At 41.7% G+C, this 19,995-nt stretch overlaps 2 protein-coding genes across 6 annotated transcripts; both read right to left on the reverse strand.

The window, feature by feature from the left end:
- Positions 1 to 1,504: 1,504 nt before the first annotated feature.
- On the reverse strand, positions 1,505 to 6,078 carry polr2m (RNA polymerase II subunit M). Its single transcript, XM_063475976.1, has 4 exons — positions 5,767 to 6,078; positions 3,638 to 4,234; positions 3,252 to 3,474; positions 1,505 to 2,196 (listed from the first exon to the last, which is right to left on the reverse strand). The coding sequence occupies exons 1-4, from the start codon at positions 5,874 to 5,876 to the stop codon at positions 2,053 to 2,055; spliced, it is 1,074 nt and encodes a 357-aa protein (XP_063332046.1). The 5' UTR covers positions 5,877 to 6,078; the 3' UTR covers positions 1,505 to 2,052.
- Positions 6,079 to 7,096: 1,018 nt separating this feature from the next.
- On the reverse strand, positions 7,097 to 19,995 carry myzap (myocardial zonula adherens protein). Of its 5 annotated transcripts, XM_063475935.1 has the most exons (15): positions 19,700 to 19,995; positions 18,855 to 18,935; positions 15,510 to 15,602; positions 14,371 to 14,532; positions 14,163 to 14,255; positions 13,935 to 14,048; positions 13,668 to 13,820; positions 12,892 to 13,017; positions 12,543 to 12,671; positions 11,763 to 11,857; positions 10,991 to 11,096; positions 10,472 to 10,555; positions 10,111 to 10,217; positions 10,008 to 10,022; positions 7,097 to 9,674 (listed from the first exon to the last, which is right to left on the reverse strand). In XM_063475935.1, the coding sequence occupies exons 1-15, from the start codon at positions 19,769 to 19,771 to the stop codon at positions 9,422 to 9,424; spliced, it is 1,683 nt and encodes a 560-aa protein (XP_063332005.1). In that variant the 5' UTR covers positions 19,772 to 19,995; the 3' UTR covers positions 7,097 to 9,421. The 5 variants fall into 5 exon arrangements, with proteins under 5 accessions (XP_063332005.1, XP_063332014.1, XP_063332023.1 ...); XM_063475944.1 differs by lacking the exon at positions 10,008 to 10,022; XM_063475953.1 differs by lacking the exon at positions 10,008 to 10,022 and having other exon boundaries at positions 7,097 to 9,679.

The following is a 19,995-nucleotide window of genomic DNA, read 5'->3' on the forward strand; positions in this document are numbered from 1 at the left end:
TATTCGAGATTCTTGGAATTCTGGGAATGGTGGAGGTCCACTGTGGTAGTTTTGAAAGCAAAGTGGTTTGTTGTGAAACAAACAGGCCAGTGTAGCAGGCAGGCTCGCTGTTGTAATACGTGCAGAGTGTGGTTTGGCGTTTTCTTGCTAAAATAAGCAAGAGGTAACCCTGAATTATCTCTTTGCGGTTCTTGGTCACAATTTTGTGGTGGAGTTTTACACTTAACATTTGAGCAAAGAGTAATATGACATTTAGTCCCCAGACGTTAACTCTTGTAACATCATGAACATTATTCTGAACATTACAACATTAATGCTTTTCTGTTCTCGTTATCAGAACGAATATATATTCGCTGGACACTTTGTTAGGTACACCTTGTTAGTAGCAACCTGGACCCCTTTTCACCTTCAGAATTGTTATAACTCTTCGTGGCACAGATTCAACAAGCATCACAAAGTTGAGCACACAGTTGCAGATTTGTCAGCTGGACATCCATGACGAAAATCTCCCGGTCCACCACATCCAAAAGTGCTCTACTGGATTAAGATCTGGTGACTGTGGAGGTCGGAAGTGACCATAAAGGGGATGGAAATGATCAGCAACAATACTCAGGTAGGTTCTAGTGTTTAAATGATGTTCAGTTGGTACTAAAGGCCTAAAGTGTGTCACAAAATAGTCCCCACAGCAAAACCACTACCAGCCTGAGTCAATGATACAAGGTGAGATACAGCCATGCTTTCAAGTTTACACCAATTCTGACCATACGATCTGAATGCTGCAGTTTTTCCAGTCTTCTATTGCCCTGTTTTGGTGTAACTGTGTGAACTGGAACCTCAGGTTTGTGTTCTTAGCTGACAGGAGCGGCACCTGCTGTGGTCTTCTGCTTCTGTAACCCATCTGCTTCACGGTTCCATGTGCCTTGCATTCAGAGATGCTCTTCTGCACACCGTGGTTGTAACAAAGGGTTATTTGAGGTACTGTTGCCTTCTTACCAGCTCAAAGCAGTCTTGTGTGTAGTAAAATCCCATCAGATCAGCAATTTCTGAGATACTCAGACCAGCCTGTCTGCAACATCCAAAGTCACTTTAAATCACATTTCTTCTTCACCCCAATACTCAGATCATCTTGACTATGTCCACAAATTTAAATGCACTGACTTACATTTACATTAAGTATCTAATGAAATGGCTGAGTTTAGTTTTTACATTAAAGAATTTTTTTGCTACTAACAACCTGTTTGATTGCGCTGCTTTTGAGCGAGTAGAGCTCAGTTCAGTCCTCACACTGCCCTCTTCTGCTCCCTCAGTCCTGATCTCACTTCTGCCTGATTAAGCTGTAATAAGATGATCACACTACAGCCAATGAAGCTGAGACAGCAATTACACCATGTATAAAATACAAGCAACATACAATTTACTCCATCAGTACCTGGATTTTATTTCACTGACCTGACTTTTAAAATTTAAAAATCAAAAACAACAAACAGGCATTTAGGAATCACGTGATTTATTTGTTCATGTTACACATTCTGTAACATTGAAGTTTGACATAACTATTTGCAGGCTCACGTCTGCTTCTCCACAAAGCTGTAAACAGTCACCGCTGATGAGCTTTAAGTGAATTGAATTATTAAAAATACTAAAAACAGAAACCTCAGCAAACAGCACTCTCAGGATCCGAAAGCCATGATGTCATCAGTCTCAGCATGCTGACAAGAAACACTTTCCCACATGACACATGTTTCAAATTTAGCACTTAAGCGTCGTAGTCAGCGGAAGGTGTTGTTATTCCTGCAGGACGCTGAAACAACTGAACCCACTACAGACTGAATGACAATTAAGTAAGCTAGTTTCTCAACCTGTCATTCAATTTCCTGAGCTGAGTCTGGGATACCGACTATTCCTTCACACCATGCAAAAGACCCTTTTCCTCTCTGAAGAATTGTTGCCCTTGGAGTGAAAATCCTGTCTGATGGGTCCTGATCACAAGGTCCAAAGCCTCTTTCCCTCAGGGCCAAGGTCACACTGGTTTCCCCAGCTGGCCCTCCAGGATCAGTCTTCCTCTGAGGAGAGCTGGGCTCCTTCATCGTGAACCTCTCTGTAGGCAGCCATGGGGCCACCGTCAGGAGTGTAGCTCCCCATAGAGATCTTCAATCCTTCAGACAGTTTCTGGGCTGCCAGCTTGGCCTGCAACTCCTGAAATTAAACACCAGACAGAGAAAAAGCTGACATGAATAGGCTGGTAAACAGAAAACAAGCACATTATTATAAAGCAGCACAGCCACTGCTATTAAACTCTCAACAAAAGTAGGACTGATAATGAGCTCAACCGCCTCCATAAGTTGACAACAGCACACTGTGTGACGTTTGGCTCTCAGCTCGCTCCTCTGGATGTGAAGCCATACACGGTCCCTACACTGCTTGAATGCTGCCCTCTAGAGACAAGAAAGCGTCTCAAGCAGGGCGGCCTTTACCTGAAGATTTCCATCAGAAGAAACAAAGAAATCAATGAACTGATTGTGATAATATTTTAACAGAAGATGAGAGATGGCATTTCCGTTAATGACGCTTTAGGACAATGTGGAAGAACAAATATGTTTTATATGAATTCAAGTTTCAAGCATAGAGGTGTGCCTAAGTTTGTCTTATGTAATACTCTTCTTATACTCTCGTTCAGCTTTCTCTAATAATAACTGTTAAAAGGTTTAATTCTTAATTAAGCTAAAGCATCCTAAGGGTTCGCTATTAACAGCATCAACATACTCTCTGAGACTTCATCCCTTTATAAATACTTATTGCACTAAAGTTTTCTTTTCTGCAGTAGCTACTCAGTTTGGAATCACCAGTTACCTTCACATGCATGTCTTTGGATTGAGGCAGGAAGCCAGAGTACTTGGAGAGAACCCACCCACGACACAAGAGCATGCAATCTCCACAAACCAGCCTTCTTGCTGTGAGGTGACGATGCTAACCCACCATTGTATCAGCTGTCAATAAAAGTCCTGACTTTTTAAAAATAGTGAGAATCAAAGTGTGAGATGCTGATTGAATTTATGGCACAAAGGACAAGAGGATAAACATGACTGTTGTTCATATAATTACTTAATTTTCTTTTACCAAATATTTCTTGTATAAAAGGAGACATTCAGAACAGCTTTGGTTGAGCCATATTGCTAAGTGATCTAGTGAGGCACTGGCTGTTTCCACCCAGCCTGTTTAGCCTCCTTAGAAGGGCACTCGGCCTCACTAACCAGCTGCTTCTTGGTTTGCTCCTTCAGCAGTGCAGCTGACTCCTCCAGAGATAGGAGCTGGGCTGGATTGTGATGGAGAGGGGGGAGTTTGGCAGCAGTGATGTCATCCAGGTGTTTTCTGTCCTGCTCCCTCCTGGCTTGCGCAGACAGCGGCGATGAGCCTTCAGAGGACTGACTGGGTGACGAGGATCCTGATGGAGAGATGTCACTTCTATGAGGCAGCCTGGAAACACATTAAGGTGCATATTATTTATACTCAATTAACTTACACAGAGGACAAAAAGGCAGAATGGCAAACTATGTCAAATGTCTTACTGAATAAAATCTGGATTATTGGAGCATTTTTGTTGGAAATGTTCAGAAGGTAGTAAATAAAGTCCACTCACTGATTTGGTTTAAATTTTTGCTTCCTGGAAGCTGCAGACTTCTCTGTTTTTTCCAGGACAGTTATATAGTGAGGCTTCTTTGGTGGTTGCTTTCTGAGAAAGTAATTGTCTCTTGCACTGCTGTTTAATGGCTCTTTGGATACGCTGCTGCCACCAGTAGTTGTTCCAGACAGCGTGACCCTTTCCAGGGCCTCCACAAGGTCACCCTCTTTTGTTTCATCAGAGTTCAGAGAGGCCCCACGACCCGCCGTTTCCATGGTTTCCACAGCAGTCGCTCCGGAGACAAGCGGCTCTCGTTGCTCGTCCAAAGTGTGGTTTTCTTGCACTTGAGCTGAGGCAGGTGAGGTCTCGCTCTCCTGTGCAGCATCACCTGCAGCAGCGTCATGTTGCCTGTTTTGATGCGAGGCTGCTGGTGTGATGGAGGCAGCACGCCGGTGAGCAAAAGCCTGCTGGTACTTGGACTGTAACTCTGTCCTCGCAACAGACACTAGGCTTCGTCTCCTCTCCTCCTCACTGTGGTCATCAATGGCAAGACGCACTTTATCTGCAAAGTCTTTTATCTTTTTCCCTTTGTCAGGTAGCGTCTGCAATAACCTCCTGCAAACAACACAAACACATCATTGCAAAAAGTATACTTCAAGCAATATTTCAATACACAACCAGAGCAACAATAAATGTCAGACACATACATGTCTGTAACCCCTCCCTGACCCCAAATAAGAAAAAGTCTTTCATGCCATGTTTTCCTCTTAATTGTTCATAATGGCAGCCAAAGCTGATACTGATCTACTTCATTGTCCTACTTCCCATACAATCACATTTTTGATAAGAATTTAAAAAAAAAAAACATATTATGTTACATTATGTGAACAAAATCCAGGAAAACATGTCTGGAAATATTATGTGGTGCAAGTGTAACACAGAAAACTACTGATGCACACCAACTTCTGCTAAAAATTATATATCATTTTTTGAGTAAATTGGCAGAAAGATACAAATGGAGGCAGTATGACGCATCTGATGCAGTGATGAAAACCTAAGGCCAGATTTACCAGCATGTTGCACCAGCACAAGTGGGTTTTGGCATTAAAAAAAGTATTTTTAAAAAAAGAGTTTCTTTATCAAGGTGTGAAATATAGGGAGGAGAACATTTAAATAAAGCATACAAACTGATCTACCAACACCAGCAACATGTGTTTTACTACTAACTACATATTTGAGTTTTGAAAATAAATAAATAAATACATTTGCACCTTATTCTGAAATGACTGCACCTGTGTTTAGAAAACAGCCCCACATTTGTAAATCACCCGTAAAACTGAACACTCCTATTAGTGCCATTTGGCCTCAGTGACTAAATCTGGCAGTGTAAATGTCTAAGTACCCTCAGCAGTTGCTGTTATAGGTTAACTGCATCTGTAAAGGTGTTCCCATATTAGTTAAACAGAAAGAGGATTTCTGTGTTTCTGATGGTATTAATAATAATGGTAGTTTATCGTTTTCAAATGGTCTACTTTTTATTTGTATTTTAGTTAAATAAAATGTTTTGTTTTTTTACATCTAGTTTTAGTTAACTATAACAAACTTGCTGGAAAACAGGAAACAGCCATCAGAAGATGGGTCATAAGTATGGAAATGGTCACTGACAATACCCTGGTAGGCTGCAGAGTTTAAATCATGCTCAACTGGTGCTAGGGTGCCTAAAGTGTGTCAAGAAAATGTCTCTGACATCATCATCATTATTGTTACCACGACTAGCTCCCTGAACTGTTCATACAGAGCAGCATGCATCCATACTTTCATGTTTAAGCCAATGTCTGATCGCACCATCTGTTGCAGCAGAAATCGAAACAGGTGTACCTAACAAAGTGGCCGCGAGTGTTTGTTTTTTTACCCCATGTTACAGCAGAGTAGTGTCGCCCGTGCATCGTTTTTTACAAAAGCATTTCATATTTCCCCTGAGCCAAAGTGGACTTATATAAACACGTCGTCAGTAGATCATCTGTTTTAGTTTTAGTGCATATTCCTGAACACATAGAAGTCACTTTACCAAACCGGATCAAAGCTAACGGGATGGCCGTGCGCATAAGTGTCACGCTTCTCTCATACTACCTAAGGGTTAAACTTACTTGTTACTGAGGATCCTTTCTTGTCGGAGTAGCAGTTCATGTAGTTCTTCTTTACTCAGGTGTCCCAGGTCTCCCACCTCTCCCTGGCGCTCTGTCCACGACGAGGACATCACTGTTAGCTACAGTAAGCTAACGACAGCCATCCACAAACAGCACGAGCCCGCTTTAAACTTCAACGTAAACACGAAGGTTTACGGTAAATCTAACGGTTGATTGATTCCTTTTTTATTAGAGAGCTTCAGAAAACTCTTTAAGTGACAAATTCACTTCTTCAACACATGACACAACAACATTTCAAAGTGGGACCCTGCTTCTTCTTCTTCTTCTTCCTGTGTGAAAAAAATAGCCCTCTATCGCCTCCACTGTATGGGACTCGGTAACACACCTCTTCCCTGTAAAGACTGTGAAGCTTATTTGCTGCCCTCTCCCGGTCAAACGTGGTAACCAGCCTGATGCAAGAGCTTAGCAGTGCGATCAGTACAGACAGTCTGGACTGGGCTGGTGTCTCAGATTTTCCACAGCTGCATTTCCTGTCCGGATGTTTTCCAATCCACTTCTCACTCAGCTCAACTGACAATGAATGACCCAAACACAGCTGTGTCCTCTCCAGCCTGTGTCAAAGTTCAAAGTCAGTTTTGGTTGCAGCTGTGCCGTTGGAACAAAGTCTCTGCAGACTTTACCTTTAGAGTTCAGACTCTAAGTCAAAGTTTAAAGTTTTCCATTTTTTCCAGAATGTATTATTCCAAGACCTATTTCTCAAGTATCCCAGATACTGTCAAAAAGAGAAATGCTTCTTTTTTCACGCTTATCTTTGTTAATCAATTGTAATCAAAGTAAACATTAAGTTTTATTTTTTTAGTCCTGAACCTAATCCTCCAAAATGTTTAATTTCTTCTTCATCTTTCAGCTTCTCTCAGTCACCACTGGCTTGCTGTCCTCATACACTTTGACACATATGAATGCACGGACATATCAGCTGAAAATCAAAGATTGTGTTTTTACTTCTTTCAGCCCTTCATCGCACTAACCTGTAAATTATTCTTTTGTTGTAGCTTTTGTTATATCGGCTCCACATTCCTAATCATGACTGGTGTGTGCAAATATCTTGGCTCATTTTGATTACTCAATGCACAGCTCATTATGCAGTGAATAACTTGAAGCAGCAGCAGACACCTACAAATTGATATTGTGAAGTCTGCACATGCAATCATAAAAAGCCCTAGAATTCACTGTAGACACACATTCATGCATGTTTATATAAAAGTGTGTTACTAAATAAAAGAAATACAAACCCATTTTTAAAGACTCTTTCTTGTAAGCGCAGCCATCTTGTGACACATTCAGGATCATTTGCACAGTCTTTATTATCCAAACAGATGCTGGCCTCTCATCGTTAATCGTAGTATTATATGTACCAACGAGGAAAAGGCACATCATAAAACTATTTCAAACACAGCTGTGGCAGTACAGACAACACCTGGATAACACTTGTGCCAGTGGCTCAGGAACGGCAGTCACCTCATTAAAGTTAATATCGTTAATAACAGATTTCTCAAGAATTTACCACGTCCTATTTTACCATATTACCCTGCTTCCAATTAAAATAGCTTTCCTTTCACCACCAGGATCACAGAGTAGGCTGTCACAAAGGCACAAAGCATGGTAATAAATATTATATTATTGACAGTAACAAAATATCATATGTTTAATTTGTACAGACCACATATAAAATGATAGGAAAATACACGCAATAACCATATCGACCTTCATATAGGACTGAACGCTCATAGCTCAGTGAGCAACATGAATAGAATAGATTCACTGTAAACAAAAGAAATATATTCCATATTATATCAGTTAGAAAAATATTTTTTTACATAGCATCACATCATTTACATCCTACATCAAGCTACTTTTATCATTATTAGAGCTATGTGCAAACATGGGACAGAAACCCACATAAGACTTTTTTTGCTTCACTGACCAAAAATCATTATCTGCGACATAAATGAGTGAGATATTACTGACATGGATGTGCCAGCTTTAAAATGATTTAAAACAGATTCTTGTGTTAGTACATTTTTAAAAGAATATTTGTAAAAAAAAAAAAAAAAAAAAAACAGACCAAAAACAATCGAGGTTTAAGGGAAATATTCCACACTTTGGTCTAGTTAATATTAACGGCTCTGATTGCATAAGTAACCCTCCTATATTCACTATAGGGACAAAAATATTGGACAATTCTTATTAATACTAGAATTCAGTTGTATAAAGTCAAATGCCTGGCCAGGCAGTCTGTATTTACAAAGAACTGGTTGTTCCAAAGAGCACACTTTAATGCTCCCGTTGCATGGGTTTACATGGCAGAGCAGCTCCTGCAGGTGTGCTGTGTGTTGTGTTGTGTCTGATATCCCAGTGTTGGTGTTGTCCCTGCATTATCATAATAATGTTGGTCCAGGATCAACATTGCAACTGACCATTCACTTTGTTGATAAAAAGGGGGGGGGGGGGATTCTTTTGTTTATATAAAATGTTATTGTGTTTTATTAAGTATATTCTTTATAAAGTTATGCAATGTAATAAATGTATTATCAAGTTAGGTTGGTTGTTAGCCAACTGGCATTATCAAGTTAAGTTGGCTAATACCGGTTAGCATTAGCTTAGAATTTGGCTAAATTCTAAGCTAATGTTTGGCTCACTCAATGCTCCAACGTCATTGGTCAGGTGTAATGTTGATGCTAGATCAACATTATTATGATGATAACAACATCAACACGGGGATATCAGACTGTGAGTAATGTGCAGCTAGGTCGGTAGTTCTGTCCACACAGTTTATTTACATATTATTATTTCCCGCATATGTATTCTGAGTCAGCGGTATTCTTGAAGCACACTAGCTGATGTTTTAATGGCTAACCTGACTTTACATCACCACTTTTTCACTTTCAATCCTAAAGTTAACGTTACTCTATGTTATATACCAACACAGAGTAATGTTATCATATTACATTATCAAAATTTGTTTTTAAGACTGTTATTTTTTACAATTTGCTGTGAAAAATTTGACAATTTTATGGTATGTATAGTACGTAAATGTTAAGCTCAAGTAAGAGAATAATAAAGGATGTTACTACTGCATTACTCCAACCAGTTTTTTAATACGCTTGTCTCTTTCCCAGCATACGCAGACTGAGTTAGAGAATACTATTATTTAGCTTTAGCTACATATTTACTGTTGACATACAGATTAGCTCTGTACTTAGCACTGATACAAAAAAGAGAGGAAACAAAATAAAATCCAACCATCAACAAGTTTAAAGAAAAGTAATTAAACTGTTCACTCATGTTGTCATCCACATGGAAACTAAGCTATCATCTGACAGGAAATCTGGATCAAACGAGTTTGTAACTGGGGACAATGACTTCCGTGAGTTTCTTTTAATTTCCAGGTTTTTTTCACTCCCAGTTTGATAAAATGTTGTTTTTACTCTAATTTCCTGTTTTCAGGCTGATTTTGTTGCTTATGAAAAGAAGTTTGTGCGTTACTTGTTAACCCTGTTTTCAGTAATTATACTAAGCTAAATGGCTTCATAGCTTCATTGACTCTCCTTATTTAAGTCTTGGCTCATGTATTTCCCAGGACTGCTACTTAACTTTAATCTATGTTTATCTTTGCTGTCATTTCCATGAGTTTCATGAACGGCGTATAAACTCGCACTCCTGATCGTGGTTGAGAAGAGGGCGGGGATGAAGTGGACTCTTCTGGTATGGAGTGTGTGCCTCTGCTTGTTTGTGCGTCCAATTCGTCTTCTCCAGGCTGGACCGGACTGACACCAGCTTCAGACTCAGATGGGTGGATGTAGGAGAATGTCCCACGCTCCTGTGAGGGGCTGGAATCCAGGAAGCGGCTGTACTGGACAGGAGTGTACCTTAGTAAACTTGAATGTAGCCTGCTGGGGGGAGGGTTATTAAGCTTAAACGTCCTTGGCTGAGTGGGCAGTGTTAGGGAGATCGATGGATGTTGAATGGGAGGTGATGATGAGGGTTGTGCCAGGGATGAGGGCGCTATGGAGGAAGGGTTTGGTCTAAGTGATAGAGGATGAGTGGGTGATAAAGGCTGTGTGGGTGACAGTGGTTCGGTGGGTGATGGGAGTTTCACAGGTGATAGAGGATGATCAGGTGATGGGGGTTGGATGGAAAAGAGATGAGTTGGTTCACACTGAACAGGCTCAACATCATACCTCTGTGCTTCATGTCTGCAGAAGCACAGTCAGAAACCAGAGTGAGAAAACACCTCCTAATCAAGAAAACACAACCCAATGCTACTTAGTATCACAATCCTACCTGGGGAGCAGATCACAGCCTACTCCTATCTCTCTGGTTTCCAAAACCTCTCGTGTCTTATTCTGTGTGGACATAAAATACTTGAGCTTGTCTTCTAATTCATTATTCTAGGAAAAGGAAAACAGGAAACAAGAAATATCAGGTCAGTTACATGCAAAAGACTGTCGTCACTTTGCATGAAAAAAATGACCTGACGCTTGCAGCAACAAACAGTAGAGGGGGATTAACACAGACTTTGCTGAGAGTTATTCAGTTATTCAGTGGTCAGAAGCCCATGTGATCATCTGAAGCCATGAAGCAGAATATCACACCACACCACCAGTAATTAAAACACACAGAAAACACACCAGTCTCATCCTACCTCACACTCCACTATTGCAATCCTGTCCAGAAGCTCAGAGATGAACATGTCCTTCTGAGCAACTTGAGCTCGCAGAGATTCGACCTTCACAAATTCAAAAAGATATACATTTTAAAAACATTATTTATATAATTTACAGGGAAAACAGAAATGGAAAATCCAGTTCACAGCAAACTTAACTAGAATCGTTATCTAATCTCTGTTTTTCCATACATAGAAATGAAGGCAATGAATAACTGAGCTATAAATACTTCAGTGAAGGCAAATAATGCCCCTTTATCTCCAACCCCTTCCCATCAAAATTATGAACATGAATTCACCCCGTTAGCATGATGTCCCACCCTTTATTGACTCTGTGTGCAGTGAAGTTCTCCGTTCCTTGTGTGCATTGACATTATCCATGGTTTTAATGGCAAACAGACTACTTATGTAAATGTATGAGACACTCCCACTATCAAAACAGGTGGAACAGAGGAGTTGAATCCACGGTCTACATACAGATAAATAAATCCTACTCACCTCCTCAATCATTCCTTTGACCTTCCTCTGTTGACAGAACACCATGTCGTTCAAGTGTTTGATCCTCTCGCGGAGATCACCTGCTTCACCTTCCAGCTCTTTGGACCTAAAAAACAACCACAATGTAGTCCCACATATGAAGGAAATAGGACTCTAGCACCCTGATTCATTTGCAAACATCGATGAAAAGAGTTATGTGCTTTTTTCCCTTCTAGGTAATTAATCTGCCTGCACAATGCTATAAACATCCTGAAAAACTCCTTTTAATTGCTCCAAAGTGCATCTTGCTCAACTGGTTTAAAGGGCCAAGCGTAAGCCACTCTGCTTCAGGCTTCAAGAAAAAGTGTTTATGAAGGTTCTTAGCTGACTTGAAAAAACCTTTCAGGTCTGCACTTTAGGTAAACGTACGAAAGAATTTTAAGCTGAACTTTTACACAAAAACCAACATGTTTATTTTTTTAATTAATATCCCATCCTATTCAATTATTTCTCAGTATTATTGTTGGATGTGCTGTCTGAGGTGGGGTTTATCGTGCATCCTGTGTGTTAGCAGCTCCTTGTTTAAGACCTCTGCGCCAAGAATAAAAGTTTATCCCTGATGTTGGAAACAGTTTGAGAAAACAAACCAAAGACAAAGAACTTCCTCAGATCTAATGCAGTGTTGGCCAAGTTTTATCCACTTTTAGAGAAAGGGTCACACAACCAAAAGCCTGTAACAGAGCCTTTAGATTCACGCGCAGCTTAAATTTTCTATCTGGACTTTAATTTGTACCTTTTGGCTACAGTTTGGTCAGTTCTGTCCGTCAGCTCCATCAGGCGTAGGCGCTGTTCGCAGTCCTTCAGCTGCTTTTCCAGTTGGCTCTTCTCCTGTGGAAATCACAACATTTTATCTGTTTTCCTATGACACCATGGCTGAATGAAAATCCCAATACTTAAAAGTTTGAGTCTTTTTGGGAAGTAAAATCACTGACATCGGTCGTCTCCTTAGATTACAGGGTCCTGATGGGAATTCTTTACTATTCATAACAATGTAACTTTGGCACGTAACATCCACCTGAAATCACACCAAGATTCTCCTGGCAGGAAAACACTCCAAACTCCAACAATCCCTATCAGTTTGAGCATCAACATAAGCAAGGCAACAATCCCAATCCATGGAGGCCCCACCCCACAGTCCACAGGAGTCCGCAGGATTGACTGCTGGCACCCCCAGTGGTCCCGTTCCCAACCGGTTTGAGCTGTAGGGAAACCTCGGTATCAGGCATGTGGTTTTAAAGTAGTGGGTCCTAGGTGTTTTTGCAGCTGGCCAAGTGTTATGTTGTATGCAGTAAACATGGACTGAACTCCACTACGTGCACATGTATACGGTCATAACCTTTTACAGAAGGTTGCTTTTGTACATTTAAGAAGTATCATCTTCATCGTTTCCTAAACATTTGACTGATATATGACAGATCCCTCAAAGTATTGTGTAATTTTTGTTTTACACAATTTTGTTCAAGGGTCAAGGGAACAGGAAGACACAGATACAAACATTACATTTTTGACTTACCTTTCCCATGCAGTCCAGGAGACGCTCCACTTCCATGATCCTCTGGTCCCTCTCTGCAATCTTGGCTTCTGCGATTTTGATGTTTCTCTCCGCTTCCTCCAGTCGTCTGATGTACTCATCGAGTTGGGCCTGTGCAAACAGAAATATGTCTGCCACTCTTCTCTCAGCTTAGGCTTGCCTCATTGTCAAGAATTTTGTAACTTTTTTATTTGTAAATTGTGTACAGTTAAAGCAAAAGCATTTTAATTTCCTTAGGTAATCTACGTCAATAGGTTTGGTTTCTGCTGTCAAAAAAACAAACAAAAACAAAGTGTGATGTATGTATGAATAAGGACCAAAGAATGCAGACCTGTAGGTTTTCAATCTCCTCCCTGTGCCTGCGTTGTTCTTCCAGCAGCTTTTCCTCATACTCCTTCTCTAGCTTTTCCGAGAGCTCCTTTAGCGCCTTATCGTTGGCCTCCCGTGAAGACTCCACCTGGACAGTCCACAGCATAGCAAAAATTAGCACTTTGCTCAGCTGATTAGGCCACATTCTGCTCAGGGTAGAAGATGCAGATGCAGCTGATGTGTTTCTGTTCCGCAGCAATATGATATGTTCCGATAAAGGTTTGCTGTGTCTCAGATCACACAGTGATTTGAAAGCTGGACTCTCTGCTTTCTAATGTAAATTAAAAAATTTTTTTAAAAAAACTAGGACAGGAGATGGTTTCTCAAAACTTCAGGAACTGTGATGATGATCGGTAAAGCTGGATTTTAATGTTACCTGCTGCAGAGATAGAAAAATCTTCTTTCATTTATTGATTTATTCACTGTTGGTAGGGGTCATGAAGTCCTTAACGTCCTGTCCTTCCATCACTCTTACTGACTCATCAGACCACTTTGTTACAGGACAGCTGAGCACTTCACTGTCCCTTTAAATGTACCCAAAGTAGCGCTTGCACAAAACTTGAGGGAAAATTTTGAATTCCACCCATTTATTTTGGCCATGCTGACATCTCGGTCTCGTGGCCTTGTGGCATTAGAAGCAGCCACTTCCACTGTAAAGTTTTGGGGGGGTTTTTAATCTGTGGACACACGTGGATTCATGTTCGTTCACACAGTAAGAGTTTGTGTTTGCGGGACTACCTGAAGCCTGAGAGTTTGGTTTTCAGCCTGTACTGCAGCCAGCTCGCGCTCCTTGTCTCTGAGCTGTTGTTGTGTTTTCTCATAGGTGCTCCGCAAACTTTTCACATCGTCTCTCGAGCTCACTCTCTTCTGACAGTCATCCAGAAGGGATTTCTGCAAAGGGAACTTATTTTAGCCAGTGAAGACTTTTTGTAACAGCATCCAGCTGTCGGAGTAAATAAGGAAAAGAAAATGTCTTCAGAGTGTTTGGTGACTTTGATTTGTTACCTGCAAGGTGAGGTTAGCAGATATGAGGGAACTGTTCATCTGATCAAAGCTCTCCATGGCTGCCGTGCGGATCTTAACCTCTGACTCTAGACTCCTCTTGTGTGCATTGGCAGCCTGCAGAAACACGTGGCACACAGCTTTTTTTCAGATTTATGCACAGCTTTACAGGTCGGAGTTTGATGAGGAATGTCAGTGCATCCGGTCACATGGTGTTGTCATAATCTTTACCCTGAGTTCCTGCGAAAGCTTCTGCATTGATTGCTGCATTCCTCCAAACTGTCCATACATCCGCTCTCTAACCTTTTCAAGAGAATCTCTCACCTGCAAACAGAAACCAGGAAAACACAGATATCATCTAAACAGAAACCCACTCGGCCTTGTATGGATGATGTGATGGTAAAAGAATGATTGGCCTGAAGGCTCAGTCTTTCCTCACCTCCCTGATGTATCTCATCTCATCCTGTAGGTGACTGGTTGTCCACTCGCGTGCCATCACCTCCTGTCTATCCGAGCCTGTCCTCTGCACTACACCATACACTTTGGGCCCATGATGCCGCAGCGAGGTCTCTGGCACCCCATTGGTCATGTCTCCGAGGTGCTGAGGGAGACAGGATCGTGACGGTCAGGTTTCTGTAGCTACCTACCGCTGAGGCAGGCTTATGCTGGCATGGTGTCTCTGTGTTTGTGTGCACACTAACATATGCACTGCATGAGTCTGCATGTACATGCACATGCATACATATGTGCAAGTGATCAAGTATTTCAGCGCCCACGCTGCTGAGCAGTGGAAATAGGAAGTTGGCAATGTGCAGCTAAAAAATGGTGCAGAGTGCATCGAAGGTGTCGTGTTTCTGCAACCCAGGACATGAGCTGCTGCCCATTTCTGCCTATTGTGCCTCTAACAGCCAATGAAAACAGATGCACACCAGCACAAGAGCAGTGTGGCACAATGCAATGACTAAATAATACACAGCAAAAGTCCTGGGCACAAATAAAAACAACTTTAGCTCAGAGACTACATTTCAATCAGTATTACAGCTGTAATTCAAGAGCAAGGTGCTTTACTTGATAAAGAGAAATGCAGCTAGCACTTTTGTTCATTATCAATTGGTCTTCCTTGATAACTTTTATTTATAAAGTGCTTCACAGTGTACATGCGCCAAAATAGAAACACACTGTCGAGCATGCAGTCATATATCCTTATATGCACACATTTGGTGTAAAATGATGATGATCGGCATCATAAAGAGCTGTAAACAGACACTGCAGGGATTTTTCTTCTGCTTAAAATGTAACTTAAGCAGTCAGTTATTCTAATTGGATTGAATATCTAAGTAAGTCAAGTTTAAATTTTGCATGATCCAGCTCATTTTATTAGCTTTGCCATAGTTTATCACTTGAAACAAATAGAAACACTTTGAACACGCCTGCTGTCTTTAAACTGTGATGGTCACAGCATTTGCCACGGTCACCTGTGAGCCTCTGTTCATGCTGAATGTGTGAATACAATATTAATGACAGCCTCACGGTGCATGCACAGGGCACACTCAGTGATGCAGTGGCTGCTTTGTCTACCTGCTGAGGTGACTCCTGGCCAGGTGGACTCTCTCTTTGGATGAGCCCGTTCTTCCTCTTCCACATCCCATTGACATCTTTTTCATTTTCAGTCTGCAAAATAAAACAAAAACAGGTCAAGAACACTGATGTGGATGGCTTCCATTCAACCATTCATTCTTCCATTCTCTTGACAGCATATCCAAGCAGGGAGCCTGCTCTTAAGTCCATCGCTAATTCTAACATCCACGTATTTAGTACAAACAAAGCACTCAGTCAAACTCCACGCAGGCACAGGTTCAACATTCAAACACTACACTGCAGGTTCAACCCCATAACTTCATGTTGTGAGGCTATAGTGCTGACCACTGAACCACCATGCCATCCATGATTCGTGTAAAACGAAACATTTTCAATTAAGTTTTATCATTTGTGTATATATTCCACAGCACACCTCATGTGAGCCTGAAGTGCAGGATTCTAAACAAAAATGCAAGTAAACACTCTCTTGAAGTATTTATTTAACTGTATGTGAATATTATATAGTTTCGATAGATCTATAGATAGATCTATAGATAGACAGATTCTGATATCTTTTAAGATGCCTCTACACAAAGAAGTCATTCAGTGAAGACTACCACTCAGAGAAAGAGGCATCAGTGTCCACATCTCACAGAGATAAGAGCGAGGAGGAACAAAGACGCCAGTGTAGTCTCGTGGACAGAGCCCAGTCTCACATTTCTGCACCACTCAATCTACAGAGGACCTGCTGTTGAGAAATGGAAAAGGCCCGCTAATAGGCGGGAGGATGTGGATTCCAGCAGATGGGTGGGAAGCACAGCCATCTTTATCAGTTCGCTTCACGAAGCCCTGCGTGCTGCCCATTCAGCTTTGAACTTTACAGTGTTTGACCACATGCTGGTCCGTGTTTACCTGCCCTTTGTAAGTTTTGTGGGAGAAGCACTCTGGCTTACTTTTCCTCTGTTGCTTGAGGAGCTTGAGCTGTTCACAAATGTTAAAAAAAATAAATAAAATGCTCGGAGACAGCTCGGTAAAATAATCTTGCATCAGTGCATTGTCATCTAACACTGTCATTTGTTTGTATGAACTCACTCCTCTATCATATGACTGCACCGTCTGACCTGATTAGCTCCTTATTTGTCACACAAGCACGGAGGATGCTCACTGTAGCTCACTGGGCTGAACCGTGTTCACTTTACGGCTGTTACGGAGATGAAATCCAATGCTGCCGGTATAGAAACATCGTCTGGTAGCAGTTCTCTGTTTACTTCCTCTGCGTGTGTCATGATTCACATGTGCTACATATCATCTAGGCCGCAGTCGCTGGTTGGATTTAATCCACGATGTCTCGAGTTGCAGGACACGCCCTTTCTAACTTCACAGCGAAGAACCAGCATTCCTCTTGAAACACGGTATCGCTGGATATCTCTGAGAAAAGATATTTTGGTCATTTCCTTCCTCGTTGATTAACTGGATGCAGTCCCCATTACCACATTCCAGCTGACCTTCATTTGACCTTCCATGGTGATGACACCTAAGATCTAAGATAGTGTAACTAGAGCGAAAAGTTATCTGAAAAACAAGCATCAGTACTCAGTGTAAACACATGTGCAGGTATTTTGCAACAACACAGTAATTACAGCAGCGCCTGCAGAGACCTTAAAGCGCCACACTGAAAACATGATGAACAGATGAACTAGGCACAAGTTTTAACCTTTTGAACCTCTAACTGGCTCCAGCCTGATGTTTTCTACTCTGTGCTGCAGTTCCACGTATACTTTAAGCTTCAGTTTGCTGTTGGACTTCAGTGAAACGGCTGAGGCTGATGACTTCATGGTGATTAGGGTTCAGGAATGATAAGACTGCTTTCAGACTTGCATCAGCGCTGTAAAAGGTACAACCAGCAGTCACTGGCGACATGTTGTCTAATACTTTCTGATTGGAAAACTTTTTTCACATGATACAAGAAAACAGGAGTGGTAGTGTGGAGTAAAGTGGTATCTTTATGATAGCTTTATGATGATTGTGAAATACCTCACTGTAAAGAAAATCTGCATCTGGATTGGTCTCAGAAATTCAGTTTGTGTTGCCATGAATCCCCCCCAGCAGCGGTGATGTTACTCTGTTACTCAGCTGTTTTTATTTTTAAAAACACCCTTCTGTTCACTCGTTACATCGCTTGTTGCCATTTTCATCTCACAGACAGATGCTGACGGTGCTGCTGGAGTCACCGATGTCTGTTCTGGGACAAACCGGCTGACACTCGCAGAGGGCACAAATCTGCATCCTTCCCAAACACTAAAGTGCACATCAGCTCTAAACACGTGCGCTTCCCTCCACTCTGTGTTCACACTTCATCAGACTGTCCTTTGTCATCAGTTCCAATAGTCGCAGTCACACCCTCCCAAAGGCAGCCACATTCAGAGATTACTTCAGTGTGCTATCAGTGGAAAGAGTGGACATGTTGTACAAGGTTCATTCAAAACTAGCCATTATGTTTCTGTCTTCAGGATCCTGCACACCGCACAGTTATACAAGCAAAAACCTCTCCTCAGAGATTAAACCTAACCCAAGCATTGCACTCAGTTCTCACACTTTCACTCTGAAACTTTGGCATCAGCCTCCGATCACAAACAAAGACCGGGGCAGAGCCACCAACAGCAAACACCCACGCAGCCTGCGGCGTCGACTCAGCCATAATTCACAGGATCACAGAGCATACCAACAAATATTAAACGTGACTAAGAGTAATTCTACACCTCGGTAGGCAAATATTAATTTCTCATGAGCTCTGTTTGTTTTAGTTACCGTCCTTTGGAGTTAATACTGTTAATACTTATTAGCATTTTCTGTTCTGTGGAAGAGTGTTAGAGCACAGATGGAGCAGAGCTTTGAAGTAAATGTAAAACAGCTGTGTGTGCATTATCTCTCTCTCTCACACACACACACACACACACACACACACACACACACACACACACACACACACACACACACACACACACACGCCCTCCTGTCATGATTGCATAACTGGACCAGATGATAAAAAGCACATAAATCTCAGCTTTTCCACCATCTTTCTTTTAATGGTTTATAAGATGAATTAAGGTGTGTGTGTGTGTGTGTGTGTGGGGGGGGGGGGGGGGGGGGGGGGGTTTCTGTTTGGTTTTTATTGGTGCTTTTACTCCCACACGTCACTATTTCTGATCAGCAGTGTCAAACTGAGTTGAGTGTGATGACGTTTCCTCTTTAATGTAACTTTACGTATTGTACCGTAAGGATTTGAAGCCGGTTCTGGCCGGAGTAACTGGGTGGAGGTAACACTGAGGGAGACGCAAAACTTACAGTGTCTGACTTTTCAGTTTTTGGCTCCTTGTTTCCATTTTCTCCGGGATACAGAGTCAGTCTCAGGCGTCTGATTCTCCTCTGGAAAAAAAAACAAACACACACGGACAAAAAAGGCAAATGTTTGAATTTAGGGGAATTTACAGATGGTCATCATGAGGAAAGATAAAATTCAGATTTAAATATCTCTGACATTGTGGCAGTTCAAGCTTTGGCTTGAACTGTCAACCAAAAATTCTGTAAGCTTATTCACATACAGCAGCAACAGGGCACCAAACAAAGTTTATGTAAATGCAAAACAGAGTAAACAGAGTAAAATGTAAAAATGTAAAACAGATACATGGAAAGTGGGAACTCTGTTTGATTTTTTACTATTTTGAGGTTTTTCATAAGAAATTTAGTACCAAAAAAAAACTGAACTCTTCAGCAGACCCTACAAGCGTGCTTCACTAAATATTACGGTACGTGTTGACCTGCATGAGGCGACCATGGGAATAAAATAAAACGTGGGGCAAGTACAAAGGCCTGTTTTATCAGAGAGCTGTTCAAATAAACATGACAGCTCTGCCTCCTGCACGCTCAGCTCCCATTACACACTCGTGTAAGTGAACAGAGCCACACATCCTACAACAGAGTCAGAAAACGTTAGAGAGAGAGAAAATGGATCTCTTTGCTTACAGACAGGAAAACAAGTGTCAGCAGAGTTAAAAGCAACAGCCGACAAACAGAAGAGGGGAGGAAAAAACACTGGACTAGACAAAACACAGAGAGAAGAGGAGAGCAGAGAGAAATGGGGGGAAAGACAGAGAGATCTTCAGTGTTCTCGCTTCTCTCGAGCTTCTTACCTCTCTTAAAGCCTCTGGAGAGTCCTCTGTTGTGGTGGTGGAAACAGTTGGTCTTGAACCGTAGCGAAGCATGTCTCCTCTAATGTCCACTCCTGGCTTCTCTTCCTCTCCCTCTCTGGCTGTCCTCCCACCCTTCCTCTCACTCTCCTTCCTGAGTTCTGCTCAGATTCTCAGAGCGACCATTCGCCCCCGGCCCCAGCCTGGGAACAGGAGGGAAATTCCACTCTAAGTCTGCTTCTGCTGCTGCGTCTGCAGTGGGTATCCTCAGGGCTGCGAGGTTCCCCCTCAGTCAGTGA

The sequence above is a fragment of the Pelmatolapia mariae genome, linkage group LG1 (genome assembly GCF_036321145.2).
Source record: "Pelmatolapia mariae isolate MD_Pm_ZW linkage group LG1, Pm_UMD_F_2, whole genome shotgun sequence".
Taxonomy (NCBI): domain Eukaryota; kingdom Metazoa; phylum Chordata; class Actinopteri; order Cichliformes; family Cichlidae; genus Pelmatolapia; species Pelmatolapia mariae.

Coding starts and splice junctions, on each gene's coding strand:
- polr2m (XM_063475976.1), bottom strand. CDS start 5,876: ATGTCCTCGTCGTGGACAGAGCGCCAGGGAGAGGTGGGAGACCTGGGA. Junction 4,235..5,766: donor GAAAGGATCCTCAGTAACAA/GTAAGTTTAACC, acceptor TGTTGTTTGCAG/GAGGTTATTGCAGACGCTAC. Junction 3,475..3,637: donor CAAAAATTTAAACCAAATCA/GTGAGTGGACTT, acceptor ATGTGTTTCCAG/GCTGCCTCATAGAAGTGACA.
- myzap (XM_063475926.1), bottom strand. CDS start 19,771: ATGCTTCGCTACGGTTCAAGACCAACTGTTTCCACCACCACAACAGAG. Junction 13,821..13,934: donor CTGCTAACCTCACCTTGCAG/GTAACAAATCAA, acceptor TTCCCTTTGCAG/AAATCCCTTCTGGATGACTG. Junction 11,097..11,762: donor GACCAAACTGTAGCCAAAAG/GTACAAATTAAA, acceptor GTTGTTTTTTAG/GTCCAAAGAGCTGGAAGGTG.